Raw genomic sequence first — 18,569 nt, forward strand, 5'->3', positions numbered from 1 at the left:
TCATGATGGTGTTTTCACTGTGTTCAAAGGGGCCCAGAGGTCGTCTGGCTGCTGTTTAGTTTCCAGAGGAACAAAACCCGGCGGGGTTTGTGGAATGTGTTGGAGCACTGAAGTGACTGACGGATTTTGGTCAAGAAGTTAACTTTCAGATCAAACACACACACACACACACACACACACACACACACACACACACACACAAGGTTCGTCTAATCAAAGGGACACTTTAACATTTAGAATTTTTATCCCATTTATTTCTTTATTTGTTTAATTATTTATTTACTTTCCCCCAGCAGGCACGTCAGGGAGGCGGGGTTTACTTAGCTTGTTGGCACTGCTCATTTTGGGGAGCGCTAGCATGAAGGGGCTGCTAGCATGAGCTACCGCTAGCATGAAGCGGCCGCTAGCATGAAGCTACCGCTAGCATTAAGCGGCCGCTAGCATTTAGCTGCCGCTAGCATGAAAGGGCTGCCAGCAAGAAGCGGCCGCTAGCATGAGCTACCGCTAGCATGAAGCGGCCGCTATCGTTAAGCTACCGCTAGCATTAAGCGGCCGCTAGCATTTAGCTGCCGCTAGCATGAAGGGGCTGCTAGCATGAAGCGGCCGCTAGCATGAGCTACCGCTAGCATGAAGCGGCCGCTAGCTGTGTCTGTCGCTTCTGTTGTGGGACGCCGACAGCGGAAGTGTATAAAGAAGGAAGATCCCGGAATGGGATTCTTTTGTCTACAGCTGCGTCTGTGTCGGGGTTTCGGTCCGGTCTCACGGCACTAACACCACCCGCGGTTAGGAGTTCAGTTCCCCACGCAGCTTGATAAGTAGAACATGGCGCTAACATTCTGGCTTGGCAGCCCGCCAAATTTATATCGCAGGTTAAGAAAATTCCTAGATGTTCTAAAATAAAACACATCGGTTAGACTGCTGAAATCAGGGCGTCCGGGTAGTGTGGTGGTCCATTCCGTGGCCTACCAGCACGGGGATCGCAAGTTCGAATCCCTGTGTTACTTCCGGCTTGGTCGGGCGTCCCTACAGACACAGTTGGCCGTGTCTGCGGGTGGGAAGCCGGATGTGGACATGTGTGCTGGTCGCTGCACTAGCGCCTCCTCTGGTCGGTCGGGGCGCCTGTTTGGGGGGGGGGACTGGGGGGAAAGCGTGATCCTCTCACGCGCTATGTCCCCCTGGTGAAACTCCTCACTGTCAGGTGAAAAGAAGCGGCTGGTGACTCCACATGTATGGGAGGAGGCATGTGGGAGTCTGCAACCCTCCCCGGATCGGCAGAGGGGGTGGAGCAGCTACGGAAGAGTGAGGAAATGGGGCAGCGGCCATGAGCTATTTTTAGCCCTTATCGAGCGGAAGCGGAAGCTTCGCAGCAAGGCATCGGATGCGCTAGACTACGTTAGAAGTAAGCAGTTTGTCGTAATTTTCTTCGTTTTTTGTGTAACTTCATAGTATCGGATACATGGCAGCATATCCTGTGAGTCGGTGTTGGAAACGCAGCCCCGCTGTACTGTCTAACGTGCCTCGCATGTCTGACTTCCTGTGACGCGCCCATAGCGACAGCGATGCTGTGACATCACTCAGACGCTGTCCCATTGGCCAAGTACAATTGGGGAGATAAACCGTGGGGGGGGGGATTGGTGAATTCAGATGTGTACACTGAGTTTTTTCAAGAGATCCATGTTGTTCAAGTTATTGTACACACTAGAAAACAGAAGGGTGACAATGAATTAGAATGACTATTCCGGAAACTCTCCTGATCTGCAGCGTGGATTAATAAAGATCCCCTGATGGGGGTCTGTGGGACCGGCCCCTGCATCTGTGGCGTTTAACACAGCGGTCTCTGACGTGGTTGGTGTCTTGTCGAGGGACAGCCGGCTGAGGATGGCGAACGCACTTCTCCGACAAAGCCCTGCTTAAAATGTAGCCTTCTACCGGCGGCCCTTCGGAGCACCTGGCACCTTGAAACAATTGGGGGTTTTAGTGCGTTTCCCCGAACCCGCTCAGCTTTTATGACCAGTTGGTCCGGTGTTTCAAACGGACAAAGTCTCGGTCCACCGTCATCTCCAGGACGACGGTTTTGCGTCTGGCTGGCAATCGTTTGAGGAGAAAAGAGTATTCGTTTTCAGGTCGTAAAACCTGACTAAATCTAAGCAGTGGGCGTCCTGGGCCTCACCTGTCATTTCAAAGGATTACTGGAAAAGACCGGTTAAAACAATAACCCGCCACCCCCGCACACACATCTGCCCCTACCCCCCCCCCCGTCAACCCCTAATCCCCCCCAACCGTGTGTCAAATGGATCGGTTGACCTGTCTGACCTGTCGGGTGAGTCGATCTCCCTAATGGCCGACGGATTTAGGGTCAAAGTTCAAGGTTAGACCCCGACGAACTCGTAGGGTTCAAAAGGTCGGTCATGTTTGGCTCGGTGGGTGGAGCGAGGCAGGGACAGTGGCAGGGCCGGGGGGGGGGGGTTTGAGATGCGCCGGAGACACCTACACCAACCAGTACTACCTACCCCAATGTACCCTGTGCACCAAATGTGTGAAATAGAAGTTGACAGAGTGTTTTCCGTGTGCATGCCTCTTGTTTACTGTGTGAAGGCATCTTCATTCATGCTGTCTTCCCTTCTATTAAATCGCAGTCGTTTAACTGGAGTCAGCTGGAGGGGGGATCAGCAGTAAAGTTTGAGTCAACCTCAAACGTCGAGGGGATTTACCCGCTCAGCAGCTGAGCGAAGTCCTGCGGTCCTGTTCACGTGTCCCGCTGCAATTTCAGCACAGACAATGGAAATCCTGTGAGGAGACTGTGGCACCAGGCTCCAGAAAAACCCCCCTCGGGACAATTAGTCACTGACACATTCTGCTGAGTGAGCAAGAAGCGCTGCGATGAGACCGCCCAGGGGCATGATGGGACGCTTTATAGTTATGTGAACATGTGAGGGAGTGTGCGTGGGGGAGGGAGGGGGGGTTCTGTTTCATGTATGGACACATCGAGGTTCTGGTTACAGTTATGACAAGATCTGTGAGATACGGAGAAGTAAATGGGGGTGGGGGGGGTGGGGGCCGGGGTTCGAGCAGTGGTATTCAGAGAGCACGGCTAACATGTCTGTACACGGCGCTGCCAAAAAGCATTTCTGTTCCAACGGCAAATCCCCGCCTGACTTTCCTCTAAAGTACTTTAAAAGAAATAAAATTACCATCACGTTGGTTTGCTTTAGCTCGACATGCCCGGGTGGAGAGCTCAGGGTAAGCCGAGTAGATCCTGGGCCAGACAACGAGGTTGTCGACTTTCTCGTCGAAAGCCAGGCTGATTCTGAATCTGGAATGAAAACCTAAACCAGGTTTTTTGAGCTGTGGACATGTCTACTTGCCTACTTAGTGTTGAAACGTATCAGTACTGAACAGTGGCGGCGTAGTGGGGGGGGGGACCTACCAGGGTCCAGAAGTGAGGGGGGGGCCCTCGGGAAACCTGGAATTAAAAGTTTGTTTTGGTTTGCAAATGCAAATTTTTACTTCTGTAAATAAATTAAAGCGATTTGTCTGTAAATAGACTACATATATATGTATATATATATATATATAGCACTTTCCTAGTCTACCGACCACTCAAAGTGCTTTGCAATGTCTGTCTCACATTCATACACTGATGGCACCGCCTGCCATTGCAAGGCGCCAAGCTGCTCATCGAGAGCAGTTGGGGGTTCAGCGTCTCGCTCAAGGACACTTCGACATACTCTGTGAAGGAGCTGGGGATTGAACCAGGAACCTTCCGATTACTGGACCGGCCCGCTCTACCTCCTGAGCCATGCCGCCCCACTCTGTAAAATTCAAAATTGTGCCCAAGTGTTTCAATTTCTAACTAATTAGTGTCATAACGTCAGTTAAAGTTGGCTCAACACATCGGTTGAGGGACTTAAAGAAAATAGTGGCGGCTCTCCGAGGCCCCTCTCACCCCTCTCCGAGGCCCCTTTCACCCCTTGGAAAAGGTGCAAAATGGTTTAGTTCTCCCCTCAGGAGCGTCTCTCAGTGCAGCTCATCTAGTCCTGTGGCGAGTGACTGCTGATACTAGGTTAAGTTAAAATAGATTAATGTACTGTGATTGTAAATAATATGCAGTGTGCTAGAACTCAAAAAAGTGATGCATCAGAGACAAAAGAGGAAAGGGCCCCACAGAGATTGCTTGTGTATTTCAACAATGGCCAACCATTTCCTAACCGTTCTCAAAGGGAAACAAGACCAGGTCAAAACTCAGTATATAGCTGAACCATGAACGGTCGATGTTCGAAACTGTCAGAGGGGTGGTCAGTGGCAGTGTCTGTAACGTGACTTCCTGGATATTAAATGCTCTTCTGGTAGTGGTCCAGTAATAGCTGTTGTTAAAGTGTACTGAAGTAGCATGTCACACGACATGGTTAAAAAGGTTATAAATGAAGATGAGAGAACAATACTTTCCACTCATATCTTGAGATGTTTGATTTGAAAGAGAACTTCATTTAATTGTAAGTATCGCTATGCTAATTATCGGTTAACCCTCCTCTTTCATCTGTTTCTATCTGCGGATGTCTCTCGTTTTTCTAAGACTCACTCTGTACTGACAGGTGGATTCACAAAGAATGGATTGCGGTCGCTGATGGCACCATGAACTGTGCACCACTGGCAACCGATGTCTGCCCCGTCTCAAGGTTCCAATTCACAAAACGTGTTACACTAACGATATTACACTAATGATATTACACCACAAAAACGCCCGTAAAGTTTTGCAGCCAAGTGCAATTTGCCTGTTTTGCATCTGATTGCAATTAGCCATGTGGCAAAGTGGCTTTGCTCCAAGAACACAGTAGGCAGGTTCAATGGCATCCTTGATGTCATCAAGTATAACAAAGAGTTATTTGACCTGGCAACCTGTGTCTTGTGAATGATTTCTGTCTCAGTTAAATCAAAAAGTGATATTCTCCAGTGAAATATCCGCTCATGAGTACACCTGGCATGACGAGGCCTTCGCCTGGCTACAATCACTGCTGCCATGATCACTGGAAAGTCTGGGCATCACTTATCACCAGCTCTCTGAAAATGCCAGTCGTTTCACTCTGACTGTATGTGGCTATTGGCGCTGGTAACCATCCAGTACCAGTGTGGGAAGATGGCGGCGCGAATTCACGTTTGCCTCACCCAGTACCATCCATGCAGTGTCTTTGTCCACGTCTGCATTTAAGTCTGTGTCTTCGTTTGATGTCTGGGAGAGCTGGCACTGGATCAGCTGGGAGAGCTTGTTCTGCTGTGTCCTGTGGGCCCAGGGACCACGGCCCTGCCTGGAGCTGTGCCCGAAGAGGTAACACCGAGGCCGGTCTGACAGGACGCGGAAGCGGGGCAGGCTAAGCTAACTGCTAGCCCATGCAGACCGGCAGTTCCGGTAACACCGAGGGTGGTCTGGCGACGGCCTCACCTAGCCTTGACTGTGTTTTTAGTGTTGTCGCGTGGAGTGCCGAGAGGTGTGTCGAAGGTGTCTGGCTGGGAGAGCTAGTGTTGGATCGGCTGAGGGAGCCTGGTCTGCTGCGTCCTGTGGGCCCAAGGACCACGGCCCTGCCTGGAGCTGTGCCCGAAGAGGTAACACCAAGGGCGGTCTGACAGGACGCGGAAGCGGGGCAGGCTAAGCTAACTGCTAGCCCATGCAGACCGGCAGTTCAGATAAGACCGAGGGTGGTCTGGCGGCGGCCTCACCTAGCCTTGACTGTGTTTTTAGTGTTGTCGCGTGGAGTGCCGAGAGGTGTGTCGAAGGTGTCTGGCTGGGAGAGCTAGTGTTGGATCGGCTGAGGGAGCCTGGTCTGCTGCGTCCTGTGGGCCCAAGGACCACGGCCCTGCCTGGAGCTGTGCCCGAAGAGGTAACACCAAGGGCGGTCTGACAGGACGCGGAAGCGGGGCAGGCTAAGCTAACTGCTAGCCCATGCAGACCGGCAGTTCAGATAAGACCGAGGGTGGTCTGGCGGCGGCCTCACCTAGCCTTGACTGTGTTTTTAGTGTTGTCGTGTGGAGTGCCGAGAGGTGTGTCGAAGGTGTCTGACTGGGAGAGCTAGTGTTGGATCGGCTGAGGGAGCCTGGTCTGCTGCGTCCTGTGGGCCCAAGGACCACGGCCCTGCCTGGAGCTGTGCCCGAAGAGGTAACACCGAGGGCGGTCTGACAGGACGTGAAAGCGGGGCAGGCTAAGCTAACTGCTAGCCCATGCAGACCGGCAGTTCCGACAGTCACCCTGGCTAGCGTTCGTTCTCCTGGACAGTGATTTTTTTTGTTTGTTTAGTTTAGATATATGTGTTAGGTTATATATAGTTGTGTTCTTGTAGTTTTTGTGTATATGTTTTTGTCTTTGTGTTGCACTGCTGTGGGCTGGGTGAAACAATTTTCGTTTCATTTCATGTGCGCAAGTGCATGGAATGAAACGACACCGTGTTTCTGATTCTGATTCTGGTGTTCTGCAGTGAGGCTCATTCGAAGAGGGCCAATTTCGTGCCAAACGTGTGCATATTACCTAATGTAAATACTTGCAAAGTGCACCGAGACCCTATTTGCTTGGCAGCATAGTTAGGGGTGATCCCCGTGGGGTAAATTCTTTCTCTGCGTTTAACCCGTCCTAGCTGTGTAGCTAGGAGCAGTGGGCAGCCGCCACGCAGCGCCTGGGGACCAACTCCAGTTCGTCTTGCTATGCCTCGGTCAGGGGCACAGACAGGAAGGAGTATTAACCCTAACATGCATGTCTTTTTGATGGTGGGGGAAACCGGAGCACCCGGAAGAAACCCACCGCAGACACGGGGAGAACATGCAAACTCCAAGGTGGGACAACCCTGGGGTTCAAACCCAGGACCTTCTTGCTGTGAGGCGACAGTGCAAACCACTGCAGGTGCAGGTTTGTGCAGGTTTAGCGGCTGCAAAAGCCACGCAGTCCTTTTGTGACTTGGCCAGTGAGTGTTTTGCCTGAGTGATTGTTATTTGGGGTGCTTTAACTGTGGCTCTCCTTCGTGCCTCTTGGCGCTCGGCCCACCAATCGTGTCATGTCAGTGACGCCATTGTTCACCTGATCCAGCGGCCCCATCGTGTCAAACATGATCAGTCAGTCAGTCAGTGATATTCCCATTTGTAGGGCTGGCCTGCCGGCCGGTCCAACCTCAAAGTAGATATACTGCTGTTTTCAGTTCACCGCTGCTGCACTGCCAGTCCCGTCCCAAGTGGTGATGTAGTACTGGAGGTTTTGAGGTAATCTGATTTCAGCCAACAAACACGAAGTACAGTGTCAGTTTGAGTTGTGTCTCCACACCCTCGATTTTAGAGACATGCCCCTTTCTCCCACCTCGCTCATCCCCATATAAATCAGGACGTACTCACAGAAGACACTCTGAAAGGGTGTGTTGCGTCACCCTTTAAGAGAACCGTAATGCCCACCGCAGGAACCATGCATGGTGGATAACAGGGGAGAAGTTTCCACTGAGATGAGGCCTAAATGTCCAAAACATTTAAACCAAGTTGTGGGAAATCCCAGATGATAGGAAGTAGGTCTGAAGTGGCGGTCTACTTGTGTGACAGATAATGTCAAAGTTGTGATGGGTGTACTATCGTCAGACAAAAGAGCCGCTTGCACAGAAAGAGGCTTTGCTGTAGCAGATAGGGGAGAGATTTACTCGTGGTTTTCCGTCAATGAATGCCTCGTCACAGTCCTCCTTATCATCTTAATCCCGCATATCAAGTGAACATCCGGAACATCCTCTGGTTATTCCCTCAATACGCTTATCTTCCCCGACACGAAAACAAAACTTTGGCTTCATCGTTTTCTGTCTGCCTGTCAGTCAGCAGGTTGGCAGGGTTCAGCCGCCTTTAGCAGCTAACCCGTCTGTCAAGAGGCACGCAGTGGCGGCTGGTGCTAAAAAAAAATTTGGGGGGGGGTTGCAATTTACCTCGCCGTAGCACACCTGACAGCTGCTTTAATGTCCACACAGTCACAGAGTTATTAAGAAGGACGATGCGGCCTATAGATTTTATCAGGGGTCGTAGACGGTGGATGATTGACAGTCGAGACGAGGCGTGGTGGTGGGTGTGAACATGATTGACAGCCACGAGAACTGTCCAGTCGGCGCCCCTCGCCCAGGAAGTATATGTATTCAGACGGAAATCAACCAAATACCATTTGGAGCCAATATTTAATGGCTGCTCACAGCCTGAAAAACACTTTTATTTCATAATTATTTGTGTCATACAACTAAATTGTATTCCATCCATCCATTGCCTTAACCGCTTATCCTGCTCTCGGGGTTGCGGGGATGCTGGAGCCTATCCCAGCAGTCATTGGGCGGCAGGTGGCGGGACACATAGATTATAACCTCTGGACTTTTGAAGGGGGCGGCGCCCCATGCAGCGCCCTGTACTGGCCATCCGCCACTGCAAGAGTGCCCTTAGAAAACGCACTGGGCAGCCTTCAGCCCACAACATGGCTCCTTCACTGTGAGGCGCTGTGAGGCACTGAGCTCTGCACGGCTTGTCAGCTTAAAGAATAAGTTCCCTTTTTCTAAACCCTGACTTCATTAAAACATTGTCAGGCATCAGGTAAATGTGTACGGACAAAAACTTCCCAGATCACTTCAGCGTTGAGAAACTTAACACTGTAGCGGAGCAGTCATTCTTCCTAGCACAGGATACCTTATGCCAGCCGACCTTTGACCTCCTATGGCTACGGGTACTCCATACTCTGTAGTGTAGTAAAGCTTGTTGTGTAGTGGAAGGATCGCCAAATACCGGACGTTTCAGGCTTAAAAACATCCCGTGGTGGAGACTAAGCTTATTTTGGTCCTAGGGTGGCTGGCGTGACAGGGGAAGATGCAGAGGACAGGAAGAAATGGAAACAGATGATCCGCTGTGGCGCCCCCTAACGGGAGCAGCTGAAGGAAGAGGAAGAAGTAGAGATGAAGAGTTTATTTTGGTCCTAGGGTGGCTGGCGTGACAGAGGAAGATGCAGAGGACAGGAAGAAATGGAAACAGATGATCCGCTGTGGCGCCCCCTAACGGGAGCAGCTGAAAGAAGAGGAAGAAGTAGAGATGAAGAGTTTATTTTGGTCCCTGGGTGGCTGGCGTGACAGAGGAAGATGCAGAGGACAGGAAGAAATGGAAACAGATGATCCGCTGTGGCGCCCCCTAACGGGAGCAGCTGAAGAAAGAGGAAGAAGTAGAGATGAAGAGTTTATTTTGGTCCCCGGGTGGCTGGCGTGACAGGGGAAGATGCAGAGGACAGGATGAAATGGAAACAGATGATCCGCTGTGGCGCCCCCTAACGGGAGCAGCTGAAAGAAGAGGAAGAAGTAGAGATGAAGAGTTTATTTTGGTCCTAGGGTGGCTGGCGTGACAGAGGAAGATGCAGAGGAAAGGAAGAAATGGAAACAGATGATCCGCTGTGGCGCCCCCTAACGGGAGCAGCTGAAAGAAGGGGAAGAAGTAGAGATGAAGAGTTTAATTTGGTCCTAGGGTGGCTGGCGTGACAGAGGAAGATGCAGAGGACAGGAAGAAATGGAAACAGATGATCCGCTGTGGCGCCCCCTAACGGGAGCAGCTGAAAGAAGAGGGAGAAGTAGAGATGAAGAGTTTATTTTGGTCCTAGGGTGGCTGGCGTGACAGAGGAAGATGCAGAGGACAGGAAGAAATGGAAACAGATGATCCGCTGTGGCGCCCCCTAACGGGAGCAGCTGAAAGAAGAGGAAGAAGTAGAGATGAAGAGTTTATTTTGGTCCCCGGGTGGCTGGCGTGACAGGGGAAGACGCAGAGGACAGGATGAAATGGAAACAGATGATCCGCTGTGGCGCCCCCTAACGGGAGCAGCTGAAAGAAGAGGAAGAAGTAGAGATGAAGAGTTTATTTTGGTCCCCGGGTGGCTGGCGTGACAGGGGAAGACGCAGAGGACAGGAAGAAATGGAAACAGATGATCCGCTGTGGCGCCCCCTAACGGGAGCAGCTGAAAGAAGAGGAAGAAGTAGAGATGAAGAGTTTATTTTGGTCCCCGGGTGGCTGGTGTGACAGAGGAAGATGCAGAGGACAGGAAGAAATGGAAACAGATGATCCGCTGTGGCGCCCCCTAACGGGAGCAGCTGAAAGAAGAGGAAGAAGTAGAGATGAAGAGTTTATTTTAGTCCCCGGGTGGCTGGCGTGACAGAGGAAGATGCAGAGGACAGGAAGAAATGGAAACAGATGATCCGCTGTGGCGCCCCCTAATGGGAGCAGCTGAAAGAAGAGGAAGAAGTAGAGATGAAGAGTTTATTTTGGTCCTAGGGTAACTGCTGCTTAGTTTCACTGAATATACTTTAGTTAAACTTCTGGACCTTTCTTTTCCTGGGGCAGCTTCCTGACTCTCCCGACTACACCCGTACGTTAGAGAGGTCGCTCTTGGGGGCGTCCGGGTAGTGTAGTGGTCTATTCCGCTGGCTACCAACACGGGGGATCCCGATTCAAATCTCCGTGTGGCCTCCGGCTTGGTCGGGCGTCGAGGTCGCTGCACTAGCGCCTCTTCTGGTCGGTCGGGGCGCATGTTCGGAGGGGGGGATAGCGCGATCCCCCCACGTGCTACGTCCCCCTGGCGAAACTCCTCACTGTCAGGCGAAAAGAGGGCTCGGCAGATACAACTGGGTAGAAAAAGGGGAGGGGGGGGGAGAAAGGTCGATCTTTGGTCTGCATGTATATGCTGATGATGCTACTCTCCCCTCACGTGACCTGGCCATATTGATGCAGAATTCATAACGAGGCAAAAGCCCCCGCCCCCCCCAAACACACTAACACACCTGCTAACGAGCGTGTGACTAACACCTCCACACGGTGTGACCGGTACGTCCGGTAGCTGCGGACCCCGGCGTGCTCGCCGCAGCTGCAGCTGTGACCTACTTCTGCTCCCGGGAGGCGATGGGAAAGGACGCCGGCTCTGTGACGTCACCTGCGCTCTCACGGTGTCTGCGCCAATCGTCCCGCGCCGGAGACGTGGACACGACGGGGCCAAGCAGGAAGGAGGGCCGAGGGGCCTTCATCTTACTGACAACACAGATCTCCAAAACAGTTTGCCGCCACGTTCCCTCCACCCCCCCCCCACCCCACCCCGGGAGAGAGGAGGAGGAGGAGGAGGAGGAGGAGGGGGAGAAAAAAAAAAGAGACACTTTGTGTATCCTGCTGCCCTGGATGCCACAGATCGGGAGGCTTGTCCGGACTTGTGCAATCACTCAGTCTTTTGTCAACAATGGAGAACAAATTGACGAAACTGCAGATTAGACTTTCCAGGCAAATGAACAAGAGACATAACAAAGTCGTCGTCGCAGGTGCGAAAGGCTTCCGATAATCTGCGGCTGGGAAAGAATGGGTTCACATTCACTCCATCCACGTTTGCATTATCTTTACATTGAGAAAGGGAAAAAAAATCCTATTCAAGGGAAACAACCAGCGTGTGATGCCATGGGGGGGTGGGGGGTGGGGGGGCATGTAACGTATGGATGAATACAACACCGCCTGCAGAGTGGACGTCTTTCTACAGGTTTATTTACACGTGTTGATTTAAAATATGTAGCAGTGTATATACGTAACAGAGGCTTGCTTTTCACACTTGTGCTCGTGCAGGTGCAACCTATAACGAGCATCCCAGATAGCGGACACGTTCGGGACCCAGTCTGGGGCACTGTTGCTACTCACGGCTCAGTTACGGCACCGGCAACTGTTGTGCGGGCCGGACATGGCCCACGTGTAATGGACCGCGCTTGCCTTGGGTTACAGCACACACCATGTGGGCCAGGTGTGGCCCAGGTGTGGCTGAGTTGCGGCAGCCACGCTCGCCCTGAGTCAACACCGTCGTTCAAGGCCAACCGTGGGCCGTAACTGCGGATGGGCGCCACATCTGAGCCAAAGATTCTTTGCTGTCTGGGAACAGCACCTAGAGTACTTCCTACATGTGCTGGTGACACACTCGAACGTGGCCCTGGTACACAGTACGGCACCATTAAAAGTGCGGTCGGACTGAGATTTGCCCTCCCCGACTTTGGGTTTAAAGCCACCAACTGCCGCTTGACGCCATCACGGCATCGTCACGGGGCCAAAGGTCGCCTCTCCCTCTGTTTTTATGGCGTTGTTGACAGAATGTCTTAAAGAGCTGCTATTACAGCTTCCTGTCCTGCAGACACAAGAACCCATCAAACTTTCCCTCCCTGGTCCTGGTCTGTCCGCAGGCCTGATCACACTCGCTGGCCACGCAGAGCGTGACAGCGTGCTTGTTAAGGGGAAGTTTTGCTGCAGAGACATGACGGCTCTAATGCTGAGTGGACAGCAACCTGATGACAGTCATTTCTTCAAAGTAAATGCAGGTCCAGGTGCAGTGTAAGCCAAACTGCAGAGACAGCTCAGCTCCCGCGGAGGTCTAAAATAACCATTTACTTCATTATAAATATCATTAGCGCCGTTGCTTCTGACGAACTCAACATGTGGGGCAAATGTGCGTGCGTGCGTGCGTGCACGTGTTCTTGTACTTCTACTTTTGTGAGCACCAGTTTTAGTTGTTGACCACAAGAATGAGAGCGTTTTTGCAGAGTGGGGACATTTTGGCCGATCCTCACTTCTTCAAGGGTCTATTTTAGGGTCGGGGACTTGGGTTTTAGGGTTAGGGTCGGGGGTTAAATTAGGTTCGAGTTAGTCACGTAGCTCTGATGGTTAGGGTCGGGGACTTGGGTTTTAGGGTTAGGGTCGGGGGTTAAATTAGGTTCGAGTTAGTCACGTAGCTCTGATGGTTAGGGTCGGGGACTTGGGTTTTAGGGTTAGGGTCGGGGGTTAAATTAGGTTCGAGTTAGTCACGTAGCTCTGATGGTTAGGGTCGGGGACTTGGGTTTTAGGGTTAGGGTCGGGGGTTAAATTAGGTTCGAGTTAGTCACGTAGCTCTGATGGTTAGGGTCGGGACTTGGGTTTTAGGGTTAAGGTCGGGGGTTAAATTAGGTTCGAGTTAGTGACGTAGCTCTGATGGTTAGGGTCGGGGACTTGGGTTTTGGGGTTAGGGTCGGGGGTTAAATTAGGTTCGAGTTAGTCACGTAGCTCTGATGGTTAGGGTCGGGGACTTGGGTTTTAGGGTTAGGGTCGGGGGTTAAATTAGGTTCGAGTTAGTCACGTAGCTCTGATGGTTAGGGTCGGGGACTTGGGTTTTAGGGTTAGGGTCGGGGGTTAAATTAGGTTCGAGTTAGTCACCTAACTCTGTTGGTTAGAGTCCAGACTTGAGTATTAGGGTTAGGGTCGGGGGTTAAATTAGGTTCGAGTTAGTCACGTAGCTCTGATGGTTAGGGTCGGGGACTTGGGTTTTAGGGTTAGGGTCGGGGTTAAATTAGGTTCGAGTTAGTCACGTAGCTCTGATGGTTAGGGTCGGGGACTTGGGTTTTAGGGTTAGGGTCGGGGGTTAAATTAGGTTCGAGTTAGTCACGTAGCTCTGATGGTTAGGGTCGGGGACTTGGGTTTTAGGGTTAGGGTCGGGGGTTAAATTAGGTTCGAGTTAGTCACGTAGCTGTGATGGTTAGGGTCGGGGACTTGGGTTTTAGGGTTGAGGGCTAGGGAATGACTGTGGCCAGCGAGGGTCCTCACAAGCATAGAAAAACAAACACGCGCGCGCGCGCGCTCACGTGTGTGCCGGTGGTGGGGGGGTCGCTTGCAGCGAGGGAATGCGTGTGAACGAAAGTGAGGAACCGCAGAAACGGGACCGATGGACCGATTCCCTCAAAAGTACGAGAAGAGGAACGCGAAGAGCCGACTTCGCAACTTGAATGCGAGCCGTGAAGGCAGCGTCAACACAACTTTCCCCCGCCGAATCAAACACGCTTCAGAAAGCTCAACGCAAGTTCGCTTCTCCAGCACACTTTCTTTTCGCCCCCGACACAAAGGAGAGAGGGGGGGGACGGAGGAGGAGGAGGGGGGGTTAAGGTAAAGTTCTCGACTCACCGGTGCATCTTTGTACCTGCTGGCTGGCTGCACGGGGGAGCAGAGCACGAGGTGGAGGAGGTGCGTGCCGAGTACGGCGGAGAGCGGCGCGGAGAGCCGCATGTCGGCCGGGAGGAGGAGGAGGAGGAGGAGCTGGTCTCTGGAGCAGGAGCAGGAGCAGGAGCGGAGCCGGCGGCCCTGCGGACTGGCTGACTGACTGGCGGCTGGGGACTCCGGCCGACTCTCTTTAAATAGATTCCGATTTCTTTGTTCCCCCCTTCTTTCTCTTTTTTCTCCCCCCCTTCCTCCGCAAACTTTTTTTTTTCTCCTGGTAACCCCGGGGTGAGAAAACCACCCGCGACCCACGTCACTGTTAACCCCTTCCCTGCCGCGGCGCCCCTCGTCCGCACCGCACGCGCACGCCGGAGAGAGCGAGAAGACGCCCGCTCTCCGCTGCTGCTATCCGCGCGAGCGAACGAGAGGAGCGACGCGTCCCCGGCTTTAAAGGCGCAGTCCGCGATTAATTAAACGAAGCCGGGTTTACGCTCATAACGGGAGCACGCCGGTCTCACCCGTCCGCGTGCAGACAACGCCACGCCATTAGCTGCTGCCGCGCGCCTCCTTGCGAAGCTGTGGGTCAGGTGGACTCCGGTCCTCACAGCCACGAGGGATCAAACCTGTGACAGCGTCAGAAAACATCACAAACGCGTGTTTAGTCGTTGTTCACTGATGGCCCTTGTGTTCAAGAGGCCTGTCAATCAAGCTGGGAGTGACAGCAGCTTCCTGCCCCGGGGGCGGGGGGGGGGGACCCCGTGGTTTACGTTTGGATCAGGGGTTGTCGCTTTAAGGTGTAAGAAAAGCAGATGGGGATCAGGGAGGAGGATCAAACCGATTAGATCTGTCTGGGAGATGGGGGCGAGGTAAACACACGGGGGACGGCGGTGCCCCGGAGAGGGAGGAGGGGTTAGACGAAAGGAGGAGGAAGAGGAGGGTGGTTTTGGCGTTTTTCTCGGAGGAAAGGAGACAGTGGAGGGAAGAAAAAAACAGTGAACAACATGAATCTTTTTTAAAAAGCGAGGGATGAGGGAGGAGATAAAACCTGCTGACGTTTGAGTTTCTTTTCTCTGCAGAGACACTAAAAGATGAGGGGTCTTTCTTTCTCTGCTGAGAAGACCCCTCATTAAGGAGGACTGTGACAAGACCTGTTTATATGATGGAGACACACCCCCCACCCCCACCCACCATTACACTGATAGCAGAGGAGAGTCTAGCGGAGCCCAGCTCTCTGAAGGAGCCCAGCTCTGCTGAAGGAGCCCAGTGAGGAGAAACGTTCCAATAAAAACTCATGTGCCACAAGGAGACGTTCACATCAGGACCACACCGTTTACAAAGGGAGGGGGGAGAGAGAGAAGGAAAGAGAGAGGGGGGCGAGAGGGGGGGAGAAAGAAAGAGACAGAAGGAGAGAGAGAGGAGAGAGAGGGAGGAGAGAGAAGGGGGGAGACAGAAGGAGAGAGGGGGGGTGAGAAAGAGAAGGAGAGAGAAAGAGGGGGAGAGGAGAGAGAGGGTGAAAAGGGAAGGATAGAGAGAGGGAGGACAGAGCGAAGGAGAGAGAGGGGACAGAGAGGGGAAGGACAGAAGGAGAGAGAGAGAGAGAAGGACAGAGAAGGAGAGGGAGAGAGAAGGAGCGAGGGAGAGGAGAGAGAGGGGAGAGGGAGAGAGGGAGCGAGGGGCTTTTTTAGGACTCACAAAGTGACTATATGTGAGCTCGCATGTGTAATTTGGACCGAGTAGCTCTGCACTAAGTACGTTCATTACTGCACCTTGAAGCCGGCTCAGGCCAGAGCGGCCTGCATGGGCCGATTACTGCCAGACTTCGACCCGGCGCCTCCTCATTTACCACTACACCTTCACGAAGTCCACACGTGCAGGCGGCCATTCGACAGCGACCGCTACACAGCGGATGGAGACACGGTTCATTCATACCGGGCAGCGACACTGACGTCATCCTGTCTGTGACGCTGAGAGCAACGTCTTCCTCGATGGCGTCCTCCGTCCATCCGCACCACCGCACGGGAAGCCGGGTGACACCCACATGACGCGGGGGGGCCACAGTATGGAGGGCTTCCTTCTGTGCTATTGCTACACCACATGCTGCTCGTCCTGTTGGCTTTAGGTCAGGAATCAGCAGCGTTCGGTGGTCATCTCATTTCATGTACACGTACACTACCGTTTAAAAGTTTGGGATCACCCAAACAATTTCGTGTTTTCCATGAAAAGTCACACTTATTCACCACCATATGTTGTGAAATGAATAGAAAATAGAGTCAAGACACTGACAAGGTTAGAAATAATGATTTGTATTTGAAATAAGATTTTTTTTACATCAAACTTTGCTTTCGTCAAAGAATCCTCCATTTGCAGCAATTACAGCATTTCAGACCTTTGGCATTCTAGCTGTTAATTTGTTGAGGTAATCTGGAGAAATTGCACCCCACTCTTCCAGAAGCAGCTCCCACAAGTTGGATTGGTTGGATGGGCACTTCTTTGAGCAGATTGAGTTTCTGGAGCATCACATTTGTGGGGTCAATTAAACGCTCAAAATGGCCAGAAAAAGAGAACTTTCATCTGAAACTCGACAGTCTATTCTTGTTCTTAGAAATGAAGGCTATTCCATGCGAGAAATTGCTAAGAAATTGAAGATTTCCTACACCGGTGTGTACTACTCCCTTCAGAGGACAGCACAAACAGGCTCTAACAGGTACTATTTAATGAAGATGCCAGTTGGGGACCTGTGAGGCGTCTGTTTCTCAAACTAGAGACTCTAATGTACTTATCTTCTTGCTCAGTTGTGCAACGCGGCCTCCCACTTCTTTTTCTACTCTGGTTAGAGCCTGTTTGTGCTGTCCTCTGAAGGGAGTAGTACACACCGGTGTAGGAAATCTTCAATTTCTTAGCAATTTCTCGCATGGAATAGCCTTCATTTCTAAGAACAAGAATAGACTGTCGAGTTTCAGATGAAAGTTCTCTTTTTCTGGCCATTTTGAGCGTTTAATTGATCCCACAAATGTGATGCTCCAGAAACTCAATCTGCTCAAAGAAGTGCCCATCCAACCAATCCAACTTGTGGGAGCTGCTTCTGGAAGCGTGGGGTGCAATTTCTCCAGATTACCTCAACAAATTAACAGCTAGAATGCCAAAGGTCTGCAATGCTGTAATTGCTGCAAATGGAGGATTCTTTGACGAAAGCAAAGTTTGATGTAAAAAAAATCTTATTTCAAATAAAAATCATTATTTCTAACCTTGTCAATGTCTTGACTCTATTTTCTATTCATTTCACAACATATGGTGGTGAATAAGTGTGACTTTTCATGGAAAACACGAAATTGTTTGGGTGATCCCAAACTTTTGAACGGTAGTGTATACCCACAGCAGTGCAACACAAAGACCAAAACACACATCCAGACTACAAGAACACACACCTATCCAGACTACAAGAACACACACATCCAAACTACAAGAACACACACATCCAGACTACAAGAACACACATATCCAGACACACATATATCCAGACTACAAGAACACACACACACATATCCAGACTACAAGAACACACACACATCCAGACTACAAGAACACACATATCCAGACTACAAGAACACACACATCCAGACTACAAGAACACACACATCCAGACTACAAGAACGCACACATCCAGACTACAAGAACATACATATCCAGACTACAAGGGCACACATATCCAAACTACAAGGACCCACACATCCAGACTACAAGAGCACACATATTCAGAATACAAGAACACACATATCCAGACTACAAGAACACACACATCCAAACTACAAGCACACATCCAAACTACAAGAACACACGCATCCAGACTACAAGAACAGACACATCCAAACTACAAGAACACACACATCCAGACTACAAGAACACACATATCCAGACTACAAGGACACACACATCCAAACTACAAAAACACATATCCAACATATCAACAACAAAAAAATCAATGTCCAAGAGAGCGAATGCCAGGATGACTGTCGGAACTGCCGGTCTGCATGGGCTAGCAGTTAACTTAGCCTGCCCCGCTTCCACATCCTGTCAGGTTGCCCTCGGTGTGTCCTCTTTGGGTGCAGTTCCAGGCAGGGCCATGGGCCTTGGGCCCACAGGATGCAGCAGACCCCAGCCATCAAACAAAGACACAAACTTAGACGAAGACAGGGACAAAGACACTGCATCGACGGTACTGGGTGGGGCCACTGCCAACGTAAGTTTGCGCCGTCATCCTCTCACACCAGAAGCGGAAGCACTTCCGGGTCTTAAAGGCCCAATTGATGATTTAGAAAACCACTTTATTTATTTTTGTCATTGTACAGTTTGGTTACAATGAAATTCATCCTCTGCATCTAACCATCCTATTGTATAGGAGCAGTGGGCAGCTGCAGCACCCGGGGACCAACTCCAGCTCTTCTTTCCATTGCCTTGCTCAGGGGCACAGACAGGGGTATTAACCCTAACATGTGTGTCTTTTTGATGGTGGGAGGAAACCCGAGCACCCGGAGAAAACCCACGCAGACACAGGGAGAACAGGAAATTCCACACAGAAA

General features: G+C 51.4%; 1 protein-coding gene and 1 pseudogene across 1 annotated transcript in view; one reads left to right on the top strand and one right to left on the bottom strand.

The window, feature by feature from the left end:
* mmp11a (matrix metallopeptidase 11a) overlaps positions 1–14,061 on the bottom strand; it is a 47,986-nt gene extending 33,925 nt beyond the window's left edge. The window contains exon 1 of the mRNA XM_056280239.1: positions 13,960–14,061. Within this exon, the coding sequence (XP_056136214.1) occupies positions 13,960–14,061 (102 nt within the window). The remainder of the gene's footprint in view (positions 1–13,959) is intronic.
* Positions 14,062–15,151: 1,090 nt separating this feature from the next.
* Positions 15,152–18,569, top strand: part of LOC130112763 (glutathione S-transferase theta-1-like) — a 39,267-nt pseudogene continuing 35,849 nt past the window's right edge.

Source organism: Lampris incognitus, chromosome 1, assembly GCF_029633865.1.
Source record: "Lampris incognitus isolate fLamInc1 chromosome 1, fLamInc1.hap2, whole genome shotgun sequence".
Classification (NCBI taxonomy): Eukaryota; Metazoa; Chordata; class Actinopteri; order Lampriformes; family Lampridae; genus Lampris; species Lampris incognitus.